Consider the following 21,019-nt stretch of genomic DNA (forward strand, 5'->3'; position numbering starts at 1 on the left):
AGTACCTTTACGTTCCTGTCCACGTTCTTCTGTTCATACTTTGACGTTTCTTCTCTAGAGCCGTATTCATAAAACTCGTGTTTGTCACAATTTATTAATTTGTTATTTATGTTCTTGTTGGTGCAATCCGTATTTTTTTCTGTTTCTTTATGGGTTCTTCCCGTAGATGTCTACAAGGGTGCGAGGGAGCTGGGTGATGCAACCTGCCTGTCTGTGCAAATCAGAATATGCATTGCTAATGGGGGATACTGGGAGTTGTTGAATCCCATGAATGGGTTACTTTGCCTGCTGTCTATTATGTAGTGGTCTAGCATTTTTTTCTCATACAGTGTTCCCTTTCTGAGGTGGCAACTTGGGATGTTGCTTGTTGACTCTGGTTAACTCTGGTAGGACTTGTTAAATCATATCCTGTTGGTGTGGACATGTTAGTTAAGGAAATGTGCAGCATAATGCACATGGACAGAAGGAAGATGTTTTGGTTACATTCATGTGTGATCAACATGACAGGTCATCCATCATCCGTCATCACTCTTTGATTCATGACACTGGTTATAGCCATCATAGGCCCCACCCACGCAGCTTGGCCAAGGCATGTGATGCTCACCTGCTTGCTGCATACAAGTGCATAAACAAGCAGGAAGAAAGGGACATCGTAATCCCTACGGCGGTGCCTGGTAGGGACTGCCACCATTGTAGGGAATGTGAGGCCCTCCACCACACCGGTGGGCTCGAGGAGCCCGTCGGATGGGTGGCGGTCTGGCTTTCTGGCCTCCATCATTCAGCCCGCCATTCTAATATGGCGGGTGGAAACATGCAAATTGGCAGTGCATCTGCCCCGACAGGCTTTCTGTGGCGGTCTCACCGTCATTGTAATCGGCTCCTTAGTTGTTGGTTTGGTCAGACCTATTGAATAAATAGCCAGGATCCTAATACCTAGTGGTACTGCTAAATGGTCTGACCAGTGTAGCAATATGGGAGGATCTCTGAGTAGGTCCTTTACGTTGGGAAAAAACGCATCCAAGAGGTGACCGGCCTCATGAGTAGGAGTCCAGCTACAATCAAACAAATATATGTGTGTGCGCATATATGTGTGTATATGTATGTATATATTAACACAAAAAACAAAGATTAAACATAAGTTATAGTTAGGAACATTTTATTTTTGGTAAAGAAACCCAACTTAAACCACACAAACATTAAAAAATTCGAAAGTTATCGTTATCTCCTAAATTTGTTTTCTGAACCACTTACACACTTATTTGCATCACACACCTTAAACTACACAACCGTAACAAATTCAAAACAAATACTTATCTAGTTAATTTATCATTTACGCACCACTTTCACATTGCTATAAGTCACACTTGCAACTCATATTTATACATATGCACCAACTTTAAATTAATATCACTTGTGCACCTCCATTCAGTCTTGTCACCTCACTCACCACGCTACATTAATGTACCAGGCTCTGTGTTCTGGCAAATAACGTCATTTCAGATGTCCGAAGTGTTTAATTCAATGATTCTACTTTCTATAACGTATTTAATATCTGAGGGTATGGCTAGTGCATGAATAAATGATGAGTTCTAGTTAATGTAGTGTTGCGAGTAAGGTGACAAGACTGGTACAGTATATTGTGTTATAGTGGATTGGAGTAAAGTGGAATGAGCTATAGTGGAGAGGCGTATACTGCAATGGCATATAGCGCAGTGGCGTAAAGTGGAGTCTCATACAGTGGAGTGGCGTAGAGTGAACACGGGTGCAATAGAATGTCATATATCGGGGTGGCATACAGTGCAGCGGCATACAGTGCAGCGGCATACAGTGCAGTGGGATAGCATACAGTGGACTGTAGTAAAGTGGATTTATATTCTGCAGGAGTGGTGAATTCCTATCACCTGATGGCCAAGACATGTTGGTATCTCTGGGGGTGCTACAAGATGTAATTTCTATTTTGTCCAAAGTACAAATAGGCAATACATTGAAATAAACACAGGAAGAGCTGTGGAACGTTAGCAATTTGCTGGATTATCACTGTGCAAAAGTCATTAAAAAAAACCTTATGATGTTAAGACACCCGTTGCAGAGAGCTTTGTGTGCCCAGTAAATCTTAGGGCATAATAATAATGGTAAGATACCTCTAGTGATTAATACACTTGCTGCAGAAATTCAGTGTTTTGCCTAGTCATGCCTTTGACACAAAGTAGCACAGAGGGTTAATGTGTCTCTACATTGTGTATCATGCATGTGCCATTTTTAGGCCGAGCCTGGGCAGTGCATGCGCTGCTCTGCAAGGAATTTTTTCCCTAGACTATGGGCATTAAGCACCACCCATGTTTTCAATTGGCTTCTCTTCTTGCCCTCTGTAAATATCCTCTTTTGATTGGTTGATAGGCTTTTAGTCCCTCCTTTTGTCTCCTCCCATGTGGACTTCCCCTGTAACTTGTGATACTACACTTCATTTCCCAAACTTCAACAGCACTCTTTAAGTAGTTTCCTTGCCTCTGCTCATGCACCTGCCCTGAAACCTTCGTAGGCTTCATTTTTTTTTTTTTTTAGCTTTGGTCTGTCACTTAACCTTTTTAATCTCCACGTGCTAGTCCCCACATCAACTCACCCCTCCTGCAACAGGGCATGTCTGCCCCCACCACCCCTCTGAGGTCGCTGCTTCTTCCGACTCATGGCAGTGCTTTTTAGGTTTCGCCTCTCGTCGAAAGGTGCGCACTGCGCAGCTTTTCGACGCAGGCGAAATCTAATGTTAGAACAGTGTGGCTTCGTTCCGCCTCTCTCTTCCATTGGCTAGCTCCATAAATGGAGGCTAGCCATTGGAAGAGAGAACTGTCTGTCGTTTCCCGAGGCGATTGGTGGGCGTTCCGCCGATTCTTTCCCTCTCCGCAACGTCATGAAGACGTGTCCACTGTGGGCGTGTACTTTTTTTTTTTTTCTTTCATGGCTGTTTTTCATCATTGGTTCGATCGTCCTGGTCCCGCATAGTTGTATCCCGCTGTCCGTCCCCCCCTCTGGCTGTCCGTGTCTCTGTTCGCCCCCCCACTCCCTCCCCTCGTGACTCCCGATCGTCTTTCTAAGTGAGACAGCCATGTCCTTACATGGTAAATGTTAAAGACGTAATAGTCCATGGAAAGTATTTGCAGGCAGACCTGCTTTAAACGGAAGGTTCCTGTTCCAAGACGGACGCCGCTCCTGTGTCTGTTGTAAAAGACTCCCGCAGTCTGTTTTTAAGGTGCAGAGTCACGCTTTACATTGATTATAGGAGAAGTTGCCCGTGGAAAGATGGCCGTTTGATTCACGCCCACGTCTCTTCACTTGTTTCTAACTGCAATGTTTCAAACATGTCCGCCACGCCGGAAGTGAATGCCAGTGGGACAGACCCAGACTTGTATGCAGTGCGCCTGCGCGGGACCTCTCTCTTTCCGCTCTGCGAGGTGAGTGAAATGGTGGCGGCTGAGCTGAGCAGGCCCGGCCTCGTCGGGGTTTCTTCCCCTGCCTCATGTGTGCACCGCCCAGACCCCTCACGCTCTCTGCTAATCGTACTCCGCAGGTGACCAGCAGCAGCCGCCATGGGTCGCCGTCCCGCGCGATGGTAAGTGACCAGCCCCGGGTTGTACCATGTGCTTCTTGAGGGGGGAGGGTAAGAGGTGGTGGGCCTTGGAGGGGCTCCTTCCTGAGTGGCAAGTAGTTACACATGTGAGTCCCATTTTGTGCGAGGCATGTGGGTAAGGCAGGGTGGCTAGGTGTCGGGTGAGTTTATGAAGGGGGGGGTTGTCGGGGGTACCAGCGTGTGTTTAGAAGGTGTCCTAGGAATTTAATATTACTGGCCTAGGGTGCACATAGTGCCACAAAGCCCCAGTGACCCTGGACCCCTGTATCCCCCGGCCACCCCTTAAAGTTGAGCCGGGCACGGTGCCATTAACAGTGTGTGCATGAGCCATCTGTTGTGGCACCAGTCGTGCCAGAGTGGCCTGTGCCTGTCGGTGGCACACAGACCAGGTTATGGCTGCAACTGCTCTCTTGACATAAGATTTTTGTGCTTGTATTTACCAAAGTAAGATGCATGCTAATCACTCTTTGATTAAAAGTAGATCCTTTCTGACAGCCTACTTTTTGTGGCGTGCTGAATATGAAATTCTTGCAGGTGCATATCTGCTTTCTGTCCGCCCATTTAGGCGAGCATGCATGTCTTGTTTGTCACGTCCTTATGGGGCTTTCACATTAAGTACCGTTGTGATGCAACTGCCTTCACATGCCTTTAAATGAACATCCTAGTATCCCATGATGTGACTTGCTTTGCAGAGATAAATAAGGCGCAGCCTAAAACTGCTTACTACCACACGCAGGTGTTGTCGGGGCAATGAGTTATACACCAACGTTTTTCCCGGAGTAAAAATGCAGGCCGGTTATACCCGCAAATTCCACACACTTTTATCTACATCATGGATAATTTATGCAGACATAGGTCAGAAATGCCTATGAATTAACAAAGAGTTATTGCGTCACTGTGTGACTATGTTTTAGGCTTTCATCCTTCCCACTATACCGTTCACCGTTTTATAGATAGTTTGGTAAATTTTAACTAAACAACCAAAACAGCTCCTGACTTCTATGTTCCTTTGCACAAAGATTCAAACTAAAATGATACAGCTGCCGAGTAATTAGAAAACACTGGAAATGTGTGGCGATGCATAGGTGTAAAATACACATGCAATTCACACAGAGCCCAAACCTGGCATTTGGGAGACTGCAGTCTAAGGTACTGCAGTTTCAAGAGATGGTGGTGTATCATCTGACATGAGCACCAACTACATTACACAAGTACATTAGGTAATGTTGTTCTTTCTGTGCATTGGCATTTCTAAAGTAGCGTCCAAACCTGGGCCTGTTGTGTTCCTGGATCCAATGCACAGTGGTATGCAGTAGTGTACAAGGTTGTTATTTCTCCACTATAGTTGTACGCCGTCTTCTTCCCAGTTCAGTGGTATTTGTCCCTCGCAGTTACAATTGCAGCCTCTCTCGTGTAGTCAGGACATAATGTTTCTACTTCTGAGGTTTCATTTAGCAATTTAAGGTATTCTGGGAGTTGTTTTCGTTTGAGTGGCAGGCCGGATACCAATGGTTTGTTCAGAATAGCCAAGCACTGGAAACATGGCTGTGCTTGCTTCCCTGCCCCCTGGCTGTGCTAGCTTCCCTGCCCCCTGGCTGTGCTAGCTTCCCTGCCCCCTGGCTGTGCTTGCTTCCCTGCCCCCTGGCTGTGCTTGCTTTCCTGCCCCCTGGCTGTGCTTGCTTTCCTGCCCCCTGGCTGTGCTTGCTTTCCTGCCCCCTGGCTGTGCTTGCTTCCCTGCCCCCTGGCTGTGCTTGCTTCCCTGCCCCCTGGCTGTGCTTGCTTCCCTGCCCCCTGGCTGTGCTTGCTTCCTAGCCCCCTGGCTGTGCTTGCTTCCCTGCCCCCTGGCTGTGCTTGCTTCCCTGCCCCCTGGCTGTGCTTGCTTCCCTGCCCCCTGGCTGTGTGTGCTGCTCTGGGTGGGTGTGTGCTGCTCTGGGTGGGTGTGTGCTGCTCTGGGTGGGTGTGTGTGGCTCTGGGTGGGTGTGTGCGGCTCTGGGTGGGTGTGTGCGGCTCTGGGTGGGTGTGTGCGGCTCTGGGTGGGTGTGTGCGGCTCTGGGTGGGTGTGTGCGGCTCTGGGTGGGTGTGTGCGGCTCTGGGTGGGTGTGTGTGGCTCTGGGTGTGTGTGTGGGTGGCTCTGGGTAAGTGTGTGTGTGGTAGTAATTGCTGTCTGCTGAGCTCGTCCGTAGGGTACAATAGGTATCACATTTGTGAGAGATTAAGCTAATGGCAATGTAAATGGCAATGCCATTTATTTATCTGTTTTCAAAACCAACACATAAATTACACATTTTGTCATTTACAATGCCAATAGCTCTAACTTTTTCAAAGGCGAAACCATTGCATTGTAAATGCTTGTTCAGCGGAGGCGCCCACTGTGCCGTCCGATCTGCCGCATGAGTAAAAACATTTCCATTGAAAACACGCAACACCTGTTGCACTCCTTTGATGTCACTGCGATGCCGTGACCGCAGCCCACTGCTCTCCTGTCCACCGCCGACAGAACTACTAATGACCGGTCTCCATTCAACCATTACCTACTCTAACTCAAGCAAGTGCAAGACCGATTGCCTTGCAAGCTCACCGCGGCTGAATGGACCCCGAAGCGCACCAGCAGCTTACTCGAGTGTCAGTGAGGCCAGTCCGGACCGAGTTTCATTGAGCTCTCAGTGCAGCAATAGAGCAGCTGCTCACACAGGCCCACCACAGTATTCATCCTGCAACTGCTGGGACTGTGTAGTAAGTATAGCGGTGTGGCCATCGCTTCTATGCTCCTTACTTTACCCCGTACCTGCTTAGACCCATCGCAGTGCTTAACAATAAATGGCACTTAACTGTTTGCCTTTCGACATCCTTTGTCTCAGGCCCACACTCCTGCTGGGATAGTGCCTTCGTGAATAGAGCAGTTCCAGAAGAAATGGTTCTATCTGCAGATGGTAGAACAAGCATTTGCAATGCAATAGGTCTTGCATTTGCAAGAGTTAGAGCTATTGGCATTTTTCATGACAATGCCTTTTATTTATGGATTTTGAAAACCTGCAAGCGGTGCGTAAACATGCACTTTGTACTTCTAGTCCTTGTTTACGAGAAGTAAGGCCACACCATCTTATGGGTCATGGATGGGTGATGTTTAAGGGCGGTGAGGAGTTTTTTAGAGTTCAGGGATAGGTGGTGTTTGGGTCTGAGGTATTTTAAGGGGTATGAGATGGGTTGAATTTAGGCGTAGAAAGAGGTTTTTAGGGTTCAGGAATGGATGGAGTTAGGGGTAGTGAGTGATTTTAGGGTTCAGGGATGGTATATTTTTTTGGGCGTAGAAAGAACTTTTAGTATTCATGGAATAGTTAAGGATTGGTGAAGGGTTTTGTCGATTGCAGGGATTGATGGGACCAGCAATGGATGGTTTTTATGGGTGATAATGAGGCAATGAATTAAAAGCATCTGAACTAATTGTTTAACAATGTGAAAGATATAAATATGAAATAATGTCCCCTGAAGTTAAGCACCAAAATAGATTTCTCTGACAAAACTGTTTCTGAAAGTAAAACCTGCAACCATTGCATTTACACTAAAAAAATAAACACTCCAAAGCTAATTTCAACCAAAAAAGACATTCTATGAATGGTTTCTATGAAAAGGTAAATGCCATTCATTTTGAAAATTTCCATTAAAGAGTTTAAATGAATAGTAATGGTATTCCTTTAAAGCTTTTTTCTAAAAAATTGTATCCTACCCATTTTGCAATGTTCTGTGAATTTACCACTTAACTCATAGTGCTCGAAAGTAGCAAAATTGAAGTGTGTCGCTCAGAAAAAGATGGAGTGAGTCCTTGAGTTAATCTCTGCCACTGGTAATTGCTTTGGGCCATTTGCAGCCATATGTTTGAGCTTGTAGGAGGATCCAACAATACGAAAATTAGTCTTGGTTCTCTCAACAAGGGACTGCCCAGCCTGAATTTCCAGGCTGCATGCAGAATGCAACAAAAAACTCTGAAATAATTGAATGAATAAATAATAATGCCAAGATGGAGTATTTATTGCATTACCTTGTGCTATGACATCACAAAGGAGCTGGTGCCTCTAGGTTTTAAAACTGCCTTTAGGGACAAGCAGTATTCAATGCATTCACCAGAAGCATTCTTCTGATTGGAGTCTGAGTATATATCAGCTATGCATTACTGTATTGATTCAGGCTGATGGGAACATTAACCAGGACAGGCCTGCAGAACTGATTGCATTGCAAGTCCTTTTTTTTGGTTGAAGCCTACTCGACAGTGCAGCTGTTAGATTTGCCTTCGACTTCTTGTGGGCATTCTGAAAGCTTCCCTGGGAATGCATTCCACCCATTGCTTACCATTGACTTTGTGGTTTGTAACTCAGTTGCTTTCTTTCTATTTGCTGGCTTTATTTCATTTAGGCTGTCCAGCTTGGGTTTGCCCCATGCGCGGAGTACTGCCTGTTTACTGTATTCCTCAGAGTGCTCGCTTTCAATAAGCAGGCCTTTAAATCTTGTTTTTATCTTGTCACATTTGCTTTGTGTTCAAAGACAGCAGTGAAATGTCACTCTGTTTACCGAAACAGCTTGGTGTTTACTTTTCTTTTTTGGACTTCAAAAGGAGAGAATTTGCGACAATTTTACTGTGAAAGGAAAGGCTTTTTTTCTAGCACACAACATGAACTGTGTTGACATTTCAGTATATATGAGAATTGACAAAATGCACAAAAAGCTAAATTTTCTGTAATTCTGAAGTGTAGTGGAAGCAAATATTTGAATACGATCAAACACATCAATACACTAGGTAATATTGGGAAGAGGAGTTGGCCTAACTACTAGGGCGGTCGACCTCGAATGTGCGGACCTGGGTTTGAGTCTCGGCAATGGCGCTGAACATCCTGTGATTCTGGGCAAATCACTTAATCTCCCCTTCCTAACAAAAATGAATGTGTCCTCATGTAACACTACTGGTGCTATGTAAAGCACTCTGATACCCTATTCCAGCCAAGTTTGCGCTATATAAAACTCTGTAAAAAATTAATAAAAATAAATATTTCCACACATTATCTTATGTGTGCAATAAAACTGTATCCCTGTGCAAATGTAATCGTCATTTCAATTGAAAATGTGTTCTCTGCAATGGCAGTGTGCTACCACTCCATGCATACTCCACACTACGCCACTCCACTGTACACAAATCCACTCTAGAACACTCTACTCCACTCCTCTCCATTTTATGACAATCCACTCGACGACATGCCACTTCACAACACGCCACACCACTCCAATCTACGACATGTCTCTCCACTCTACACGCCTCCACACTACTCCCCTTCACTCTGATACGCCACGGTACGACACACCACTCTACACTACAGTACGCCATGCCACTTTACTCCCCTCCCATCCACTGCACTTACCCCACTCCAATCTACCCCACTCGAGTCTACTTCACTCCAGTCTACACCACACCCCTGCAGTCTACCCCACGTCACTAAATTTTAGCCGTGCTGAACAGCAGCCACACTGATGTACAACATGGCTGAAACACATTGCCAAACCCAATAGCTCTCGCATAGGTGAGATCTATTGGCTTTTCCTGTGACTCTGCTTTTTCTCTGCTCACTGTCCTCTGTGAGGTTTTTTTTTCCCACTTTGCCTACTGGAGCTTTAGGTACTAAATTAGCTAAAGAGACGGTGCAGTTGTTCTTCATTTGAGATAACAACAGGTCATAGTGTTTCCCGCTGTCCTCCTTTCATCCTCTGTGCATGTTAAGAATAAAGGCATACAGATCAATTGTCACTTGCGGATGCAAAACTTTTGAGAAATCTTTTTTTTGGTGAGCTGGGCTGGGGTCGAATTGCATAACTAATGTCACTATATGAGGGAAAAAAAATTCTTGTGGTCTGACATGAGAGAAGTGCCTCGAAGCTTTATTTTGAATATTTTTTTAGTGATTCTGTGCTAATCATTTCCCCTGCCTGTAAACTATTGTATGCTCATAGTATGATACTGCTAAATGGAAATAGACCGAATCAAATATGGAAAGATAGTTTAGAAAATCCGATATGAGCAACTGGAGTATTTAAAATGGTTTGAAAACTATGGAGTGTCTCTTAATCCCAGCTCCTCAAACCCCAGATCATTATCCAACTATTTTATCGAACTTGTGCAACCAAAGTCATTGTCTCGGAGGCCTTAATTTGTAATCGTCCTTCCTAGGAAGAATGTATATGAGCTGTGTTAACAGGCAGTGGAATTGATGACCACTACCTTTGCGGCATAACTGTAAATCCTTATCCTGACTGTCCGAATGTCCGACATTGTTTAGTTAGAACATGGCCTTTTTCATACATACCACATCTGCGCCACACACTTGCACAGATTCCCTGCGGACTTGCCACATGATTATTTTTCCCCACTGTGGTAGAAGAGAAAGTTTTCTATTTATGTCTACTTAATTTATTTAGAGCATTACTGACTAGAAGTGACTTAAGTTGGGTGATTAGTAAGTCCTTATTTTATACGTTTACTTTATGATTATTATTATATACTTGGCTAGGTGCAACAGAACTCCATCCAATACTTTCCATGATAGCAATTTGGGAATAATGCAGAATAATATTGGTGCTACACATTGACAGGGTTAATAATAATTAAATTATGGACAATCCAATTGCTGGCAGACCTCTGGCCCTTGCCCACAAATATTAGAAGTTCGTTTTGCTGACTTAGACACGCTAGTCACTCGTATATAATACTTTTCATTTGTATGTTGTTTGTTATGTATGGCTCTCCTGGAGAGCCTCTACATTTTGTTTCAGTTTCCATATGTCATAACTTACTGCTATGACGTAGCAACAGTTGATAACAAAACACATTACCCACTGTGGCTACATCATTGAGGCATACCAGGGCAGGAATTCAGGGCTCTGAGAGCCTGTCGGCGCAGCTATGGTTGTGTACTTTAAATAAAAGCAGAAAGCACAGCTGCTGGAGGGAGACGGAAGGCGGGGGAAGGGGGGTGGGGTTGGCCCAAGGATCACTGGTAAGTGTTTTCTTTTACCTTTTGGACAGGGATACGTAACAGAGGCCATGTTATATATGGCACTCCATTACTCCTCTCCCCCTGCGTAGCAGCTGAAAGCAGGGGCAGTGATTTTGGGGACCACAAATTATGAATGGGTAAAAATTGAATTAAGAGAATGTTTTTCACCCTTGGGATTCTGAGTGTCCTCATAGACACGAGCTTCACTCTTGTTGTCTTCTGGATGTCAATCAGAACTCCTCTATGAAAAACATCCCTGTAATTCGATGTTTCCAATCTATAATTCTATATGTTCAGTATTGGCTGTATTCTCAATTAAGGCCAGTTAATTTTTAAAATAATTCTATGTAGCATATACTCTGCTCCTGGACCTCCCAGAATGCCCCTCCCTCCCTCAGTAGATTGTTTTCTGCTGTAGTTTTTGAATTCACTGACCTAGATCAAAATAAAGAAAAGGGCTTTCTGGCTTTTTTAAATGTAGACTGACAAAGGTTGCTTTCAGAAAAGTTAGTAACATTAGTATATGGAAAGTTATTCTAGCAGAACGTTTGCCAATATTTTTACTTTATCCAGAAACTAATCTGAAGACACCAACGTGTTCTCCAGAGACAACCTTTACATAGTCCCCAAGTGCACTGTTTGGCTCTTTACTTGAGAATCAGGAAGTGTGTTTTTGACGTTTGACTTTTGACCACAAGTGTCATGCCGCATGTCTTAGCTTGTGTTTTGAATTTCCAGTAGCTGTCCTGAACAAATAGTTTTGTTGTCAGAAGGTGCAAATCACTAGCAAAAGTCTATAGAATGAAAACTCTGCTAAGATGTGGATTGCCCAGCAGAAGTGTGCAAAACTGATGTGGGCTACCAGTTTGTAATGTTTAGCATTTTTTGGGGCACAGATGAACTTACTTGGTTGTAGTTGGTCCCTAGTGAGCATAAATATGTGCAACCGAAACTACTATATCTCTCATTACTATCTGCAGGTAAGGGGAAGTTTCAGAATCATGGGCAGGTGGGAGGTGGTTCTTTTGCAGATGAGTCCCAAACCAAGAGGAACGGAATGATCGTTACAAACGGAGAGTGAGCTTCTCATTAAACAGATGCTTTTTCAGCTTCCTTCGGATATGAAGACGTAGAGGACCAAGCCAAGTCTATGGTACAGGCTTGGTTTATAACCACAAGAAAGCTTGTTTCCTTATTGCACGTCATAATTTCCTGTCTGGCAATATCATAATTGCATATGTTTCATTAGTGTCTTCAGGTGAGGAGTATTTACAGCTGGTAGGTTGGAATATTTTTTTTAATAACTACCTTTAGACATTGTACCAAAGAGGGTACAGGTCTGTAAGTGTAACCAGTGACATTCTGCCAGAGTGATCTAGTATTAGACCTTTGAGTAAGCCAATGGTTTTCAAGACAGTCTCTTCATTGGAGACAGGTGGGTACCGAGGATAATGATGATGGTGGGCAGGCATTGACATTGGTCTGGTTCGATGTGGTGAACGTTTTTATGGTGGTTCGAAGTTGACTTAGTTGGGTATTGTTAGATTTTCACAGAAGATGACAGGCTAGTTCTATCTACTTGAGGCCCTAAGACATGAAGGAGTTATGTTATCGCTATTAGTGAGAGGCTAAGGCATTTTGAATTGCAGTGAGGTGGGCATTGAATCCCTACAGATAATCTTGTAGATTTAGCCTTGGATCCAGACTCCATTGGCACTGATGGTGATAAGAATGAATTTGGTCTTAGTGGTTTTCATTTTCAAGTAGATGGACATCCAAAATTGGCTGAGAGTGAGGCAGATTTCAAGTTGGTTTTGTACGTGTATAAGGGACCTTTCTAGCGAAGTGGGCGTCAAATGTCTGATGATGGATCTAAAATCATTGATAGTCCTGTAGCAACTAGATGCTACATACAGAGAGAATGGAAAGCGCAGGTGAGAGGAGCTAAACAATTCTAGAAATTACTGCCCTAAATTATTCACAGTGGTTGTGATGTGGTTCCTCCAGCATTTACATCTCTGTTTTGTTCTCTGGATTATCAACGTCTCCAATGGAATCATCACATTCAAGTTACAGTCCATTTCAGATTTACACATGCCCTTTAAGTTCAAGGCATGTATTAATCTAATTTAAAAGAAGAATTCTCTCAAATGATAGTTTCATTAATGTTCTATGAAGTTAATATACTACTTATTTTGTGTAATAGGCAGCTCAGCTTTTTCGTGCATTCATCTAGTCACTATAAGAAAATATGGTCAAACGCAATATATTTTTTAAACGGTTTTCAAATATTTAAGTTTTGAATTGTACACCTGTTTTGCCAAGTTTAATCCACTGTTTGCTTGCAGTATTCATGTCTTTCGTGCCAAATTTGTTTTTTTTTCAGTCAGTCGCTATCGGCCTTTTATGGTTTATTTTAGTATAATTTCCACTGCATTGAATGAAAAATCCAAAATGCTTGTTACGTTGACGATATTCTTAAACCCCTATTAATGATACTTTACTCAGTTACAATAAAAAAAAGCGTGATCTGCTCGGCAGTAAGACTTTTTTTTCGTAATCAACAAAAATGCATTAGTGCTTGTAAACACGTTTTATATTTGTACATTGTTGAGTAGTGTGTGTTCCATATTTGGGATCTGCAATAGCTTACTTGTGCTTTTAAATGAATCTTAGGAGCTTGTCCCTGTAACCTGTACTAAGTGTTCTGTTTTTGCGATTACATTTCTAGGTGCCTAAATGTATTTTGCTTCATCTTTTTATCCTATTTGTTTGCTGCTTGGTAAAGTGTAAGATAATTGTACATATAGGTTGCTGTCATTTCAGTTTTGCGGAAAAAGTGGCCTTTTTAACTGCAGAAGAACAAGCCTTTGTCTTCCTGTAATGCTGAAGTGAGCTGTGTTATGGCACCGAAAAGCTAATTCCCTGTAAAATCTAGGCATTAGTGATAGAATGCGGAACTCATCTTCTGGATTAGCTTCATTGGCTTTCCTGCTTCTTTTGCATCCCAAAGCATAAGCTTAAATCGTCACAGAAGGATAAGGTCCGCCAGTTTATGGCATTTACCCAGGCTGGCGAAAGGACTTCTATTTACTGCTTAATGCAAAATGAGTGGAAACTAGAATTGGCAACAGACAACTACTTCCAGAACCCAGACTTTTACTACAAAGAATCCATGAAAAACTCAGTAGACAGGAAGAAATTAGAACACTTGTATAACCGGTACAAAGGTAAGAACCCCTTTCTTACACTATCTAATTTGAATGATGTCTCTTAAGTACATTTGGCCATGCTTAGTTTTTAATGTAAATGTGTGTGGTTATGTCTGGATTAGCTTGAAATTGCATTGCTGCTGATACACCATATCGTTTTATCGCACCTTGTTATATAAAGAATATTACATAACAAAATGAATGGAACTTCTCAAAACAAAGAACATAAGATTGTAAAATAAGTGATTTGCATTGAACATCCCACTCAGCTTGGTCAGCTTAAATGGAGTTGTGACAGGTGAAGCAGAATGGTATTTCACTATGCATATTTTTTGTTTGCTATTCTTAAATTTTTGTTAGAAACATTTGCATGCATCAGATTTGCCTAGTGTTTGTATATAAGAAGTGCCTTGCCATTCTGGAACGAGCGTTGCCCTTCCTAAAACTAATATTGCTGATAACTTCTGTTTTCTTCAAAAATTCTATGTAGAATAATCAAAAATGGGAAAGATACTTCTGACTTCCTGAAGTCTTTAGAAGAGTATTGCACAGTGTGTACACGCTCTTTTTGAATTCTTGTTCAGTTGTGAAAGTGTGAAAGCTCACTTCTGAGAGGAGCACGAAAGGTAAAAATTAAAATCAGTAAATCAGGATATTGGATATTTTTACTTGCCCTTTTGTGAAGTCTTTGGCTAGAGCATCCATTGATGTAAATGATGTACAATTGCAGCTCATATAAGTTTAAGAATAGGGGGAGTGATTCTGTTTTGGGCTTAAGAGGCTGGAATCAAGTATGCGTTTTTTCTAGTGGGTGCCTCTAGGACCCTAAATTCTCAGATTTATAAACCTGGAGGTCTCCTACTCATTCATATATAAAATACAAAGATATTTTGATACCAACTTCACTCGTTGCACTTTGTGAATCTGGAGATGGAAAAACAATAGATTGATGATTAAAAAATAGTACAAAGCAATTCATGTTCATTGATTGAATAGACTTGGAGGGATGAGTAGGAGACGTCCAGGTTCAACAATCTGAGAATGTTTTGGTCTGCGAGGCACCCACTAGAGGAAACGTACCATTGCAGCTCTGCATATGTTTCCATTTGTTTTTGTCAGCAAGATTTTTGTTAGCTTGCATTTTAAAAATGCACCATTTTTGTTTATTTTAATAGTGCATTTTTTAAACGCAAGCTAGCAAAAATCTAATTTCCAATAAAATCAAATGGAAACATATGCTTAACTTAAATCTTTCTCTTTATAATTGCATTGAGGGTGCGTGCAGCACCTTCTATGGCTAATAAGGGGTCCTCCACATGGACACCTGGTAACCGCCTATAGTACTTCACCCTTTCCTTTCTTCAAGAATTTTCTTTTATTACTTATGCTACTGCTGGGATATTTGTTGGCAAAAAATAAATATCAAAGAAACTTCATTTGCAACACCAATAGCTCAAACTTTCAGTAATGTGAGACTTATTGCATTGCAAATGGTTGTTGTATTTTGTCCCCAAGTTTTAGATTTTTGTATTTTGTCCATAAGTTTTTGATTTTGTTTAAAGGTAGGTGTCCTGCAGGTTCCAATTCGATATTCTAAGCTGCCAATTGAGTACCTTTTAAGTACATTTTATTGCAGGGTTCAACCAACAAGGGGTAATTCACTGGAACATGAGCCCTCTTTGATTTAAAATTAAACTCACTTAAGAGACTCTCTGCTACGTACACCCACACTCTTATCAGACAGTCCTACGATCTAGACCGTTTTTCTATCAGCAGACAACTACTCTTCACAATGTTGGATAACGGGCCATTGCACTTCTAACTTTTTAGGTTTTTGTGTGCTAGTGTGGTCTCCTGCATCTGTTGCCTTTGATTGCGTCAGGTGTGTAGGAGACACTAAATATCTAGGGGGACAGAGACAGCCTTGAGGACTCTCCATTGAACCTATACAAAGTGCCCATGGTCTGGAGTTGTTGGCTCCGATAAACGTTTACAATGACATAGTTTTAAATTCAAAAGGGGGAATAATGATAAAGGTGGGCATATAGTCACAGTGTGCTTTCTTGTTTTTTTGATTCTCCAAAGTAATTAGAAAATGTGAAAAAACATGATCTTTGCATCATAATGCACCAAACAAAAAGAGGCGTGGCTTGGACACCATCGGTCATGGACGCATGAGCTAAGAGCTCTGCGCTTGCCTCGATAATTATCCTGACATTATTGCTTCCCTGGTGGTGTCCGTGGCTTGAGGGGGTTCCCTAGGGCTGAGGAGTGCCCCGCGAGTCATCCGGAGGTCGGGAAGTGGCTTGGTGACACCGCCGACCCGACGATTCGCACCGGCCCTTGAGGGAAGGTTTGGCCATCTTGGCGGGGCCTACGTCGTGACCCTCATCCTCGGCCTCGAGTGGATTGGAGGCCACCGCAGGGGAGGAGCGGGGCGGCCGCGACGGAGCTCAGAGCTGGGGCGGAGATACGGCGAACTATATGCCGGTTGGTGTTGCTGCCTCAGGGGAGAACGAGGACCCTGGCTGATGGACTGTGGCGCATCGAGGAGCTTGTGGAGGGGTACGGAGCCCACCGCGAATGACTGTTAAGCTGCCGGAGCGGCTACAGCCTTGGTGAGGGTGGACTGGCTGGCTTGGGAGCGGCATCCCCACCCCTGAAGGGCGGACCATACCTGCTGTGACGGCCGCCCGAGGGCGGGAACTCTGCCTCGTTGGGTGTCTGTGACCGGAGGTGGCCCCTGTGCTGGACGCGACCTGAGGTGAAGCGGCAGCTAACGGACTAGCGCTATGACACATTGCTGGAGTCTCCCCCCACCCCCGTCCGGCATGGGAGCCTTCCGTGACACGGAGTGCTTATTGAGCGGAGGCACCGTGAGAGGTGGAGGTGCCAATACCCCGGGGCTGGTTGGCGAGAGTGTAGGACTGTTCACTCCATTGGGCCGTCATGGCCAAGATCTGCCGACGCTGATGGGACAGCCTTGAGGGGAACGGTGATGCATGGGGCCTAGTGGGGGTGCGCCGGAGGAACAGCGAGCCGGAGGGCGGGCCTTAGCGTTCAGAACAGAGGAAGACTGCGACGCTGGGCGGCAGAGTCGTACCACCCAGGGAAGTCATTTGCCGCACTTCAGAGGGGGGGGCTGAGATCGCAGACCAGCGGCGCCTGTGACTGATTTGGCCGGGTTATTGACACGCCAAACCAAGAGGGAGGCAGCCCAGCCGGGGAAGCCCCACTTCTGGAAGTGCTGGGAGCCCCATCTGTGGTGCAGGTTCTCGGAACCGTGGCGCCTGGCGTTTTGGGGAGCCTGCTCACGACCAACGGACAGTGGGGTGCCTGGGGCTGTCTGGGCCCGGTCGGCGTTGAGTGGCGGCGGTGGGCAGCCTATACCTACTGTTGGGCTCCCGGAGACATTTACCACTGAATCCTGGTTGACGGTCATCTTTGCTGGGTACTGGGGTCTCAAATATGGGGAAACTGGGCCCGAAGCCCGGGGCGCCGCCCCTTGACGCTGCGGGGGCCCCCGCTGAGAGCCACGACCAGGGCTCAACTGGGGCTCCAGCGTTGGGGTTACAACAGCAGCAGATGGACCAAATATTGGAGGCCATTTCGGACACGAAAGAGGCGTTGCGCCATGACATAGCGCAAGTGTCGACAAGTCTGGGTTACTGAGGGCAGACAATGGGAAGTTTGCGGATCGCGTCAAAAACACGGAGCTCTCCCTGGAAGTGCTGGAGCCGGCTCAAAAGGCAGCAGATGCAACGATTTGAGACTTATTACGGAGGGTGCAGCAGCTGGAGAAAAAGGCAGAGGACGCAGAAGGGTGCAATCGGCGCAACAACATACAAGTGATGGGGCTGCCCGAAAAAGTTAAGGGGGACTGCATCGTTTCGTATTTGGAGACCTGGCTGCGTGATGTGGTCGCCCCCGAGGGCTTATCGCAATTCTACACGTTGGAAAGGGCTAATCGCGTGCCGGCCCGCCGGTTCTTGGTCGGCCCCCTCGGCCTGTGGTGGCACGCCTGTTGCACTTTAAGGACCGTGACGCTATACTACAGAAGGCCCGGATGTCGGGCCCCTACCGGGTGGACAATGCATCTGTTTCCATTTACCCTGACTACTCCTATGAGGTTCAACGCAGCCACTTTTCCTTTCTAGCAGTCAAGAAGGCACTCTGTGAGGAGGGCATACAATACTCTCTTCTGTTCCCGGCTCGTCTGAAAGGGATGGTTGACGGGAAAACGTCCTTTTTTGATGCACTGGATGATGCGTGGCATTATCTGTAAGAGTACCAGGCTGGAGCTGATGGCTTTCAGGGGAAGGAGATGACGGCAAAGCCCCGCAGGAGCTGACGAACTAGAAAACATGCAGCAAAGGGCCAGACGCCGTCAACTTCTCAGACGGAATTGGAAAGACAGGCGGCCCTTCAAGCGGTCTCCGCAATATCCGGGGAGACGGCTTCTGCCCCGCAGACAGACTCGAGCTCTCAGCGAGGCTCCAAGGAGGAGTTGTCGAAGGGCTCCGGCGGGGGCTCCCAGGCCGGGCCTCATGTCACCCCGCGGACTGCTGATGGCTTACTGGACGAATGATTATTCCCAGCCCTGGTTTGTGTACAGTAAGAGGGTGGACTCGTGGTGGTGTATTGAGGTGGTGGGGCGCGCGGCTGTAGCTCGAGGGCAGATGCCGGGGGGCCAACTCTACTGGTTCCGGGGTCCGGGGGGGAGGGGGGGGGGAGCGGCGATTGCTTGGAGGGGGGTTCCTTCGGGATAGGGCACTGCTAGGGGGATTCCATTTTGGAGGCTGAGCGTAGTTGGAAATGCAGTGGGATCGCTGTTCTGCTTGGCGGTGTAGAGTCACCCCCTCTACCTCACATTAGTTGTGAGACTCTGGTAGCCACCAGAGTACTCCCTTTAGTTGGGAGTGGGTTTTGATGGGTAACTATGGTTTAGCGCCAGTTCTGGGGAGGGGAGGGATGAGGGTTTGTTGGGTATGTTGTGGATTCAAGGGGTTTGTCAGTGTGCCCTTTAGGGTGAATGGGATTTTGCTCTGTTGTATGGTCCGTCATGGCGAACCGAATTGAAGTGTATTACCTGGAATTAGCGAGAGTTGAACTCTATGAGGAAGTGTTACAAGGTGCATGTGTATTTAGTCCGCAGGGCGATTTAGGTGGCCCTGCTACAGGAAACACACATTGATCAGGCTGAGGGGCGGGCACTGCAGCGAAGATGGAGGGGCCAACTGTTTTACACCACTTATTCAGCATTTGCCAGGGGGACTCTGATTTGGGTGCGATCCGGCGTTCCCTTCCAGCCTCTGACCAAGGTGATAGACCCGGAGGGGAGATTTACTGCAGTTCTGGGGCGGTTGTATGGTAGAGATGTTACATTTTGCAGTGTGTACGCTCGAATGTAGATCAGGCTGCGTTCTTCTCACGTCTATCTGGGAAGCTAGCGTCATTCTTAACAGGCACGGTATTCCTGGGAGGTGATTTTAATTCCATCACAGATGTAGATCTGGACCGTTCCCATCCCCCGTTGGCCCAGTCTGCGGTACATAGGTTAGCGAAGGTGAGGCGAGAGTGGCAAAATACCTGGGGGTTAGTTGATGCCTGGCGGACACACCATCCCATGGATAGGGACTACTCGTTCTATTCAGTACCACATGACTTACACGTACGACTTGACGGTATTCTGTGCTCCCCAGGAGCTCAGGAACTGATCCGGCATAGTGAGTACTTGGCGAGGCCAATATCTGGTCACAACCATTGCATGATAATGGTACAGTGGTTTAGGCAGCGTCAGGCGATTCCCACGTGGCGCTTGAACCCGATGACACTAGAGGACCCTGTTTTCAGCGCAGAGATCAGAGAGGGTATTGAACATTACTTTTTAGAGATCTCAAGGACGGCATCGAGTAGAGCCTAAGAGTGGGACGCTTTTAAAGATGTGGTAAGGGGAGTGTGTATCTCCACCACTACGGGAACTCGCAAAACGTTGTTGTGCGAGATAGAGCAAGAGGAAGACCGCCTACGGCAGGCAGAGAAGGATAGCCATGCGAGCGCGGCAGGTCAGGAGGCAGTTATGGAGGTGCGAGAACGAGTGGCTACTCAAGTTGAACGGCTACGCTGTTTTGACTATAAAGAATATATGGTGCGAGCCCACGCGAAAAGGGATAGGGTGGGGACGCTATTGGCCGGGCTGGCCAACCCGGCAGCCACGGGCTCCCCGATTGTGTCGCTCACAGCGGTGACGGGGGAACTAGTTTATTCACAGAAAGAGATTAATGATCAGTTTCTGGCCTATTACACGTCGCTTTATCGGAGCGCGATGCGGGAACTGCCGGATGGTGTTGAGGACTTCCTAGCGGCAGCGCGACTCCCGCGGTTAGACCCTGAGCAGGGGACTACGCTGGGCGAGGACATCTCACTAGGAGAGATCCGTACTGCGATAAAGCATATGGCCAGGCGGAAGACACAGGGCGCGGATGGCCTACCGGTGGAGTTTTTCGCAAGGTATGTGGATCTCCTTGCACCGCACTTGCAGTCAGTGTACAGAGAGGCGTGGGAGCTGGGTAGACTACCACCCACTACCAGGGATGCTTCGGGCCCTGACTATAGGGTTCATTTGGGGCTCGGGCAGACGGCGGGTCGCACTGTCTACCCTGATGCGACCGAGGGCGGAAGAGGGATTAGCGGTCCCCGACTTTGAATGGTATTATCTGGCGGCTCAACTGCAGTGGCTCACACAGGCGGTAGCTCGGGAGTTTAGAGGCCCGGATGGACCACAGAGCAGGGTAATTCCTCGCCATGTGTTATCGTTCACAGTCCTCCAACAGAAAATTAGTCTCGACCAGCTTACCCTAGAGGAGCGCACTCTCCGATCATGTTGGTACCGGTGCCAGAAACGAGCAGGGCTTTCTTGCCCCTATGCCCCGGAGATCCCGCTGGGCATGTGCACTGCCCTCCCACATGGAGGGGATTGGTCGGCGCTGACTGGCTGGGAGGAGCTTGGTGTCCAAATGTTGGGGGACCTGTATAGGGATTGGGCCCTCTTATCTTTCCATGACCTGCAGAGCGCTTTTGACCTGTCACGAGGAGACTATCTGTTGCATGCAGCTCTGGTGACGGGAATTCGGAGGCAATGGAAGATGGGA

At 46.1% G+C, this 21,019-nt stretch overlaps 1 protein-coding gene across 6 annotated transcripts in view; it reads left to right on the plus strand.

The window, feature by feature from the left end:
* The window catches only part of DCUN1D2 (defective in cullin neddylation 1 domain containing 2), a 230,305-nt gene that overhangs the window by 2,032 nt on the left and 207,254 nt on the right, over positions 1 to 21,019 (plus strand). For 3 of the 6 annotated variants that reach the window (XM_086934698.1, XM_086934697.1, XM_086934700.1), the window contains one exon: positions 13,670 to 13,886. In XM_086934698.1, the coding sequence (XP_086790824.1) occupies positions 13,670 to 13,886 (217 nt within the window). Of the gene's footprint in view, positions 1 to 13,466; positions 13,887 to 21,019 lie in introns of all 6 variants that reach the window. The other 3 variants (XM_086934703.1, XM_086934701.1, XM_086934699.1) reach the window with 2 other exon arrangements.

The sequence above is a fragment of the Lissotriton vulgaris genome, chromosome 8 (genome assembly GCF_964263255.1).
Source record: "Lissotriton vulgaris chromosome 8, aLisVul1.2, whole genome shotgun sequence".
In the NCBI taxonomy this organism is placed as follows: Eukaryota; Metazoa; Chordata; class Amphibia; order Caudata; family Salamandridae; genus Lissotriton; species Lissotriton vulgaris.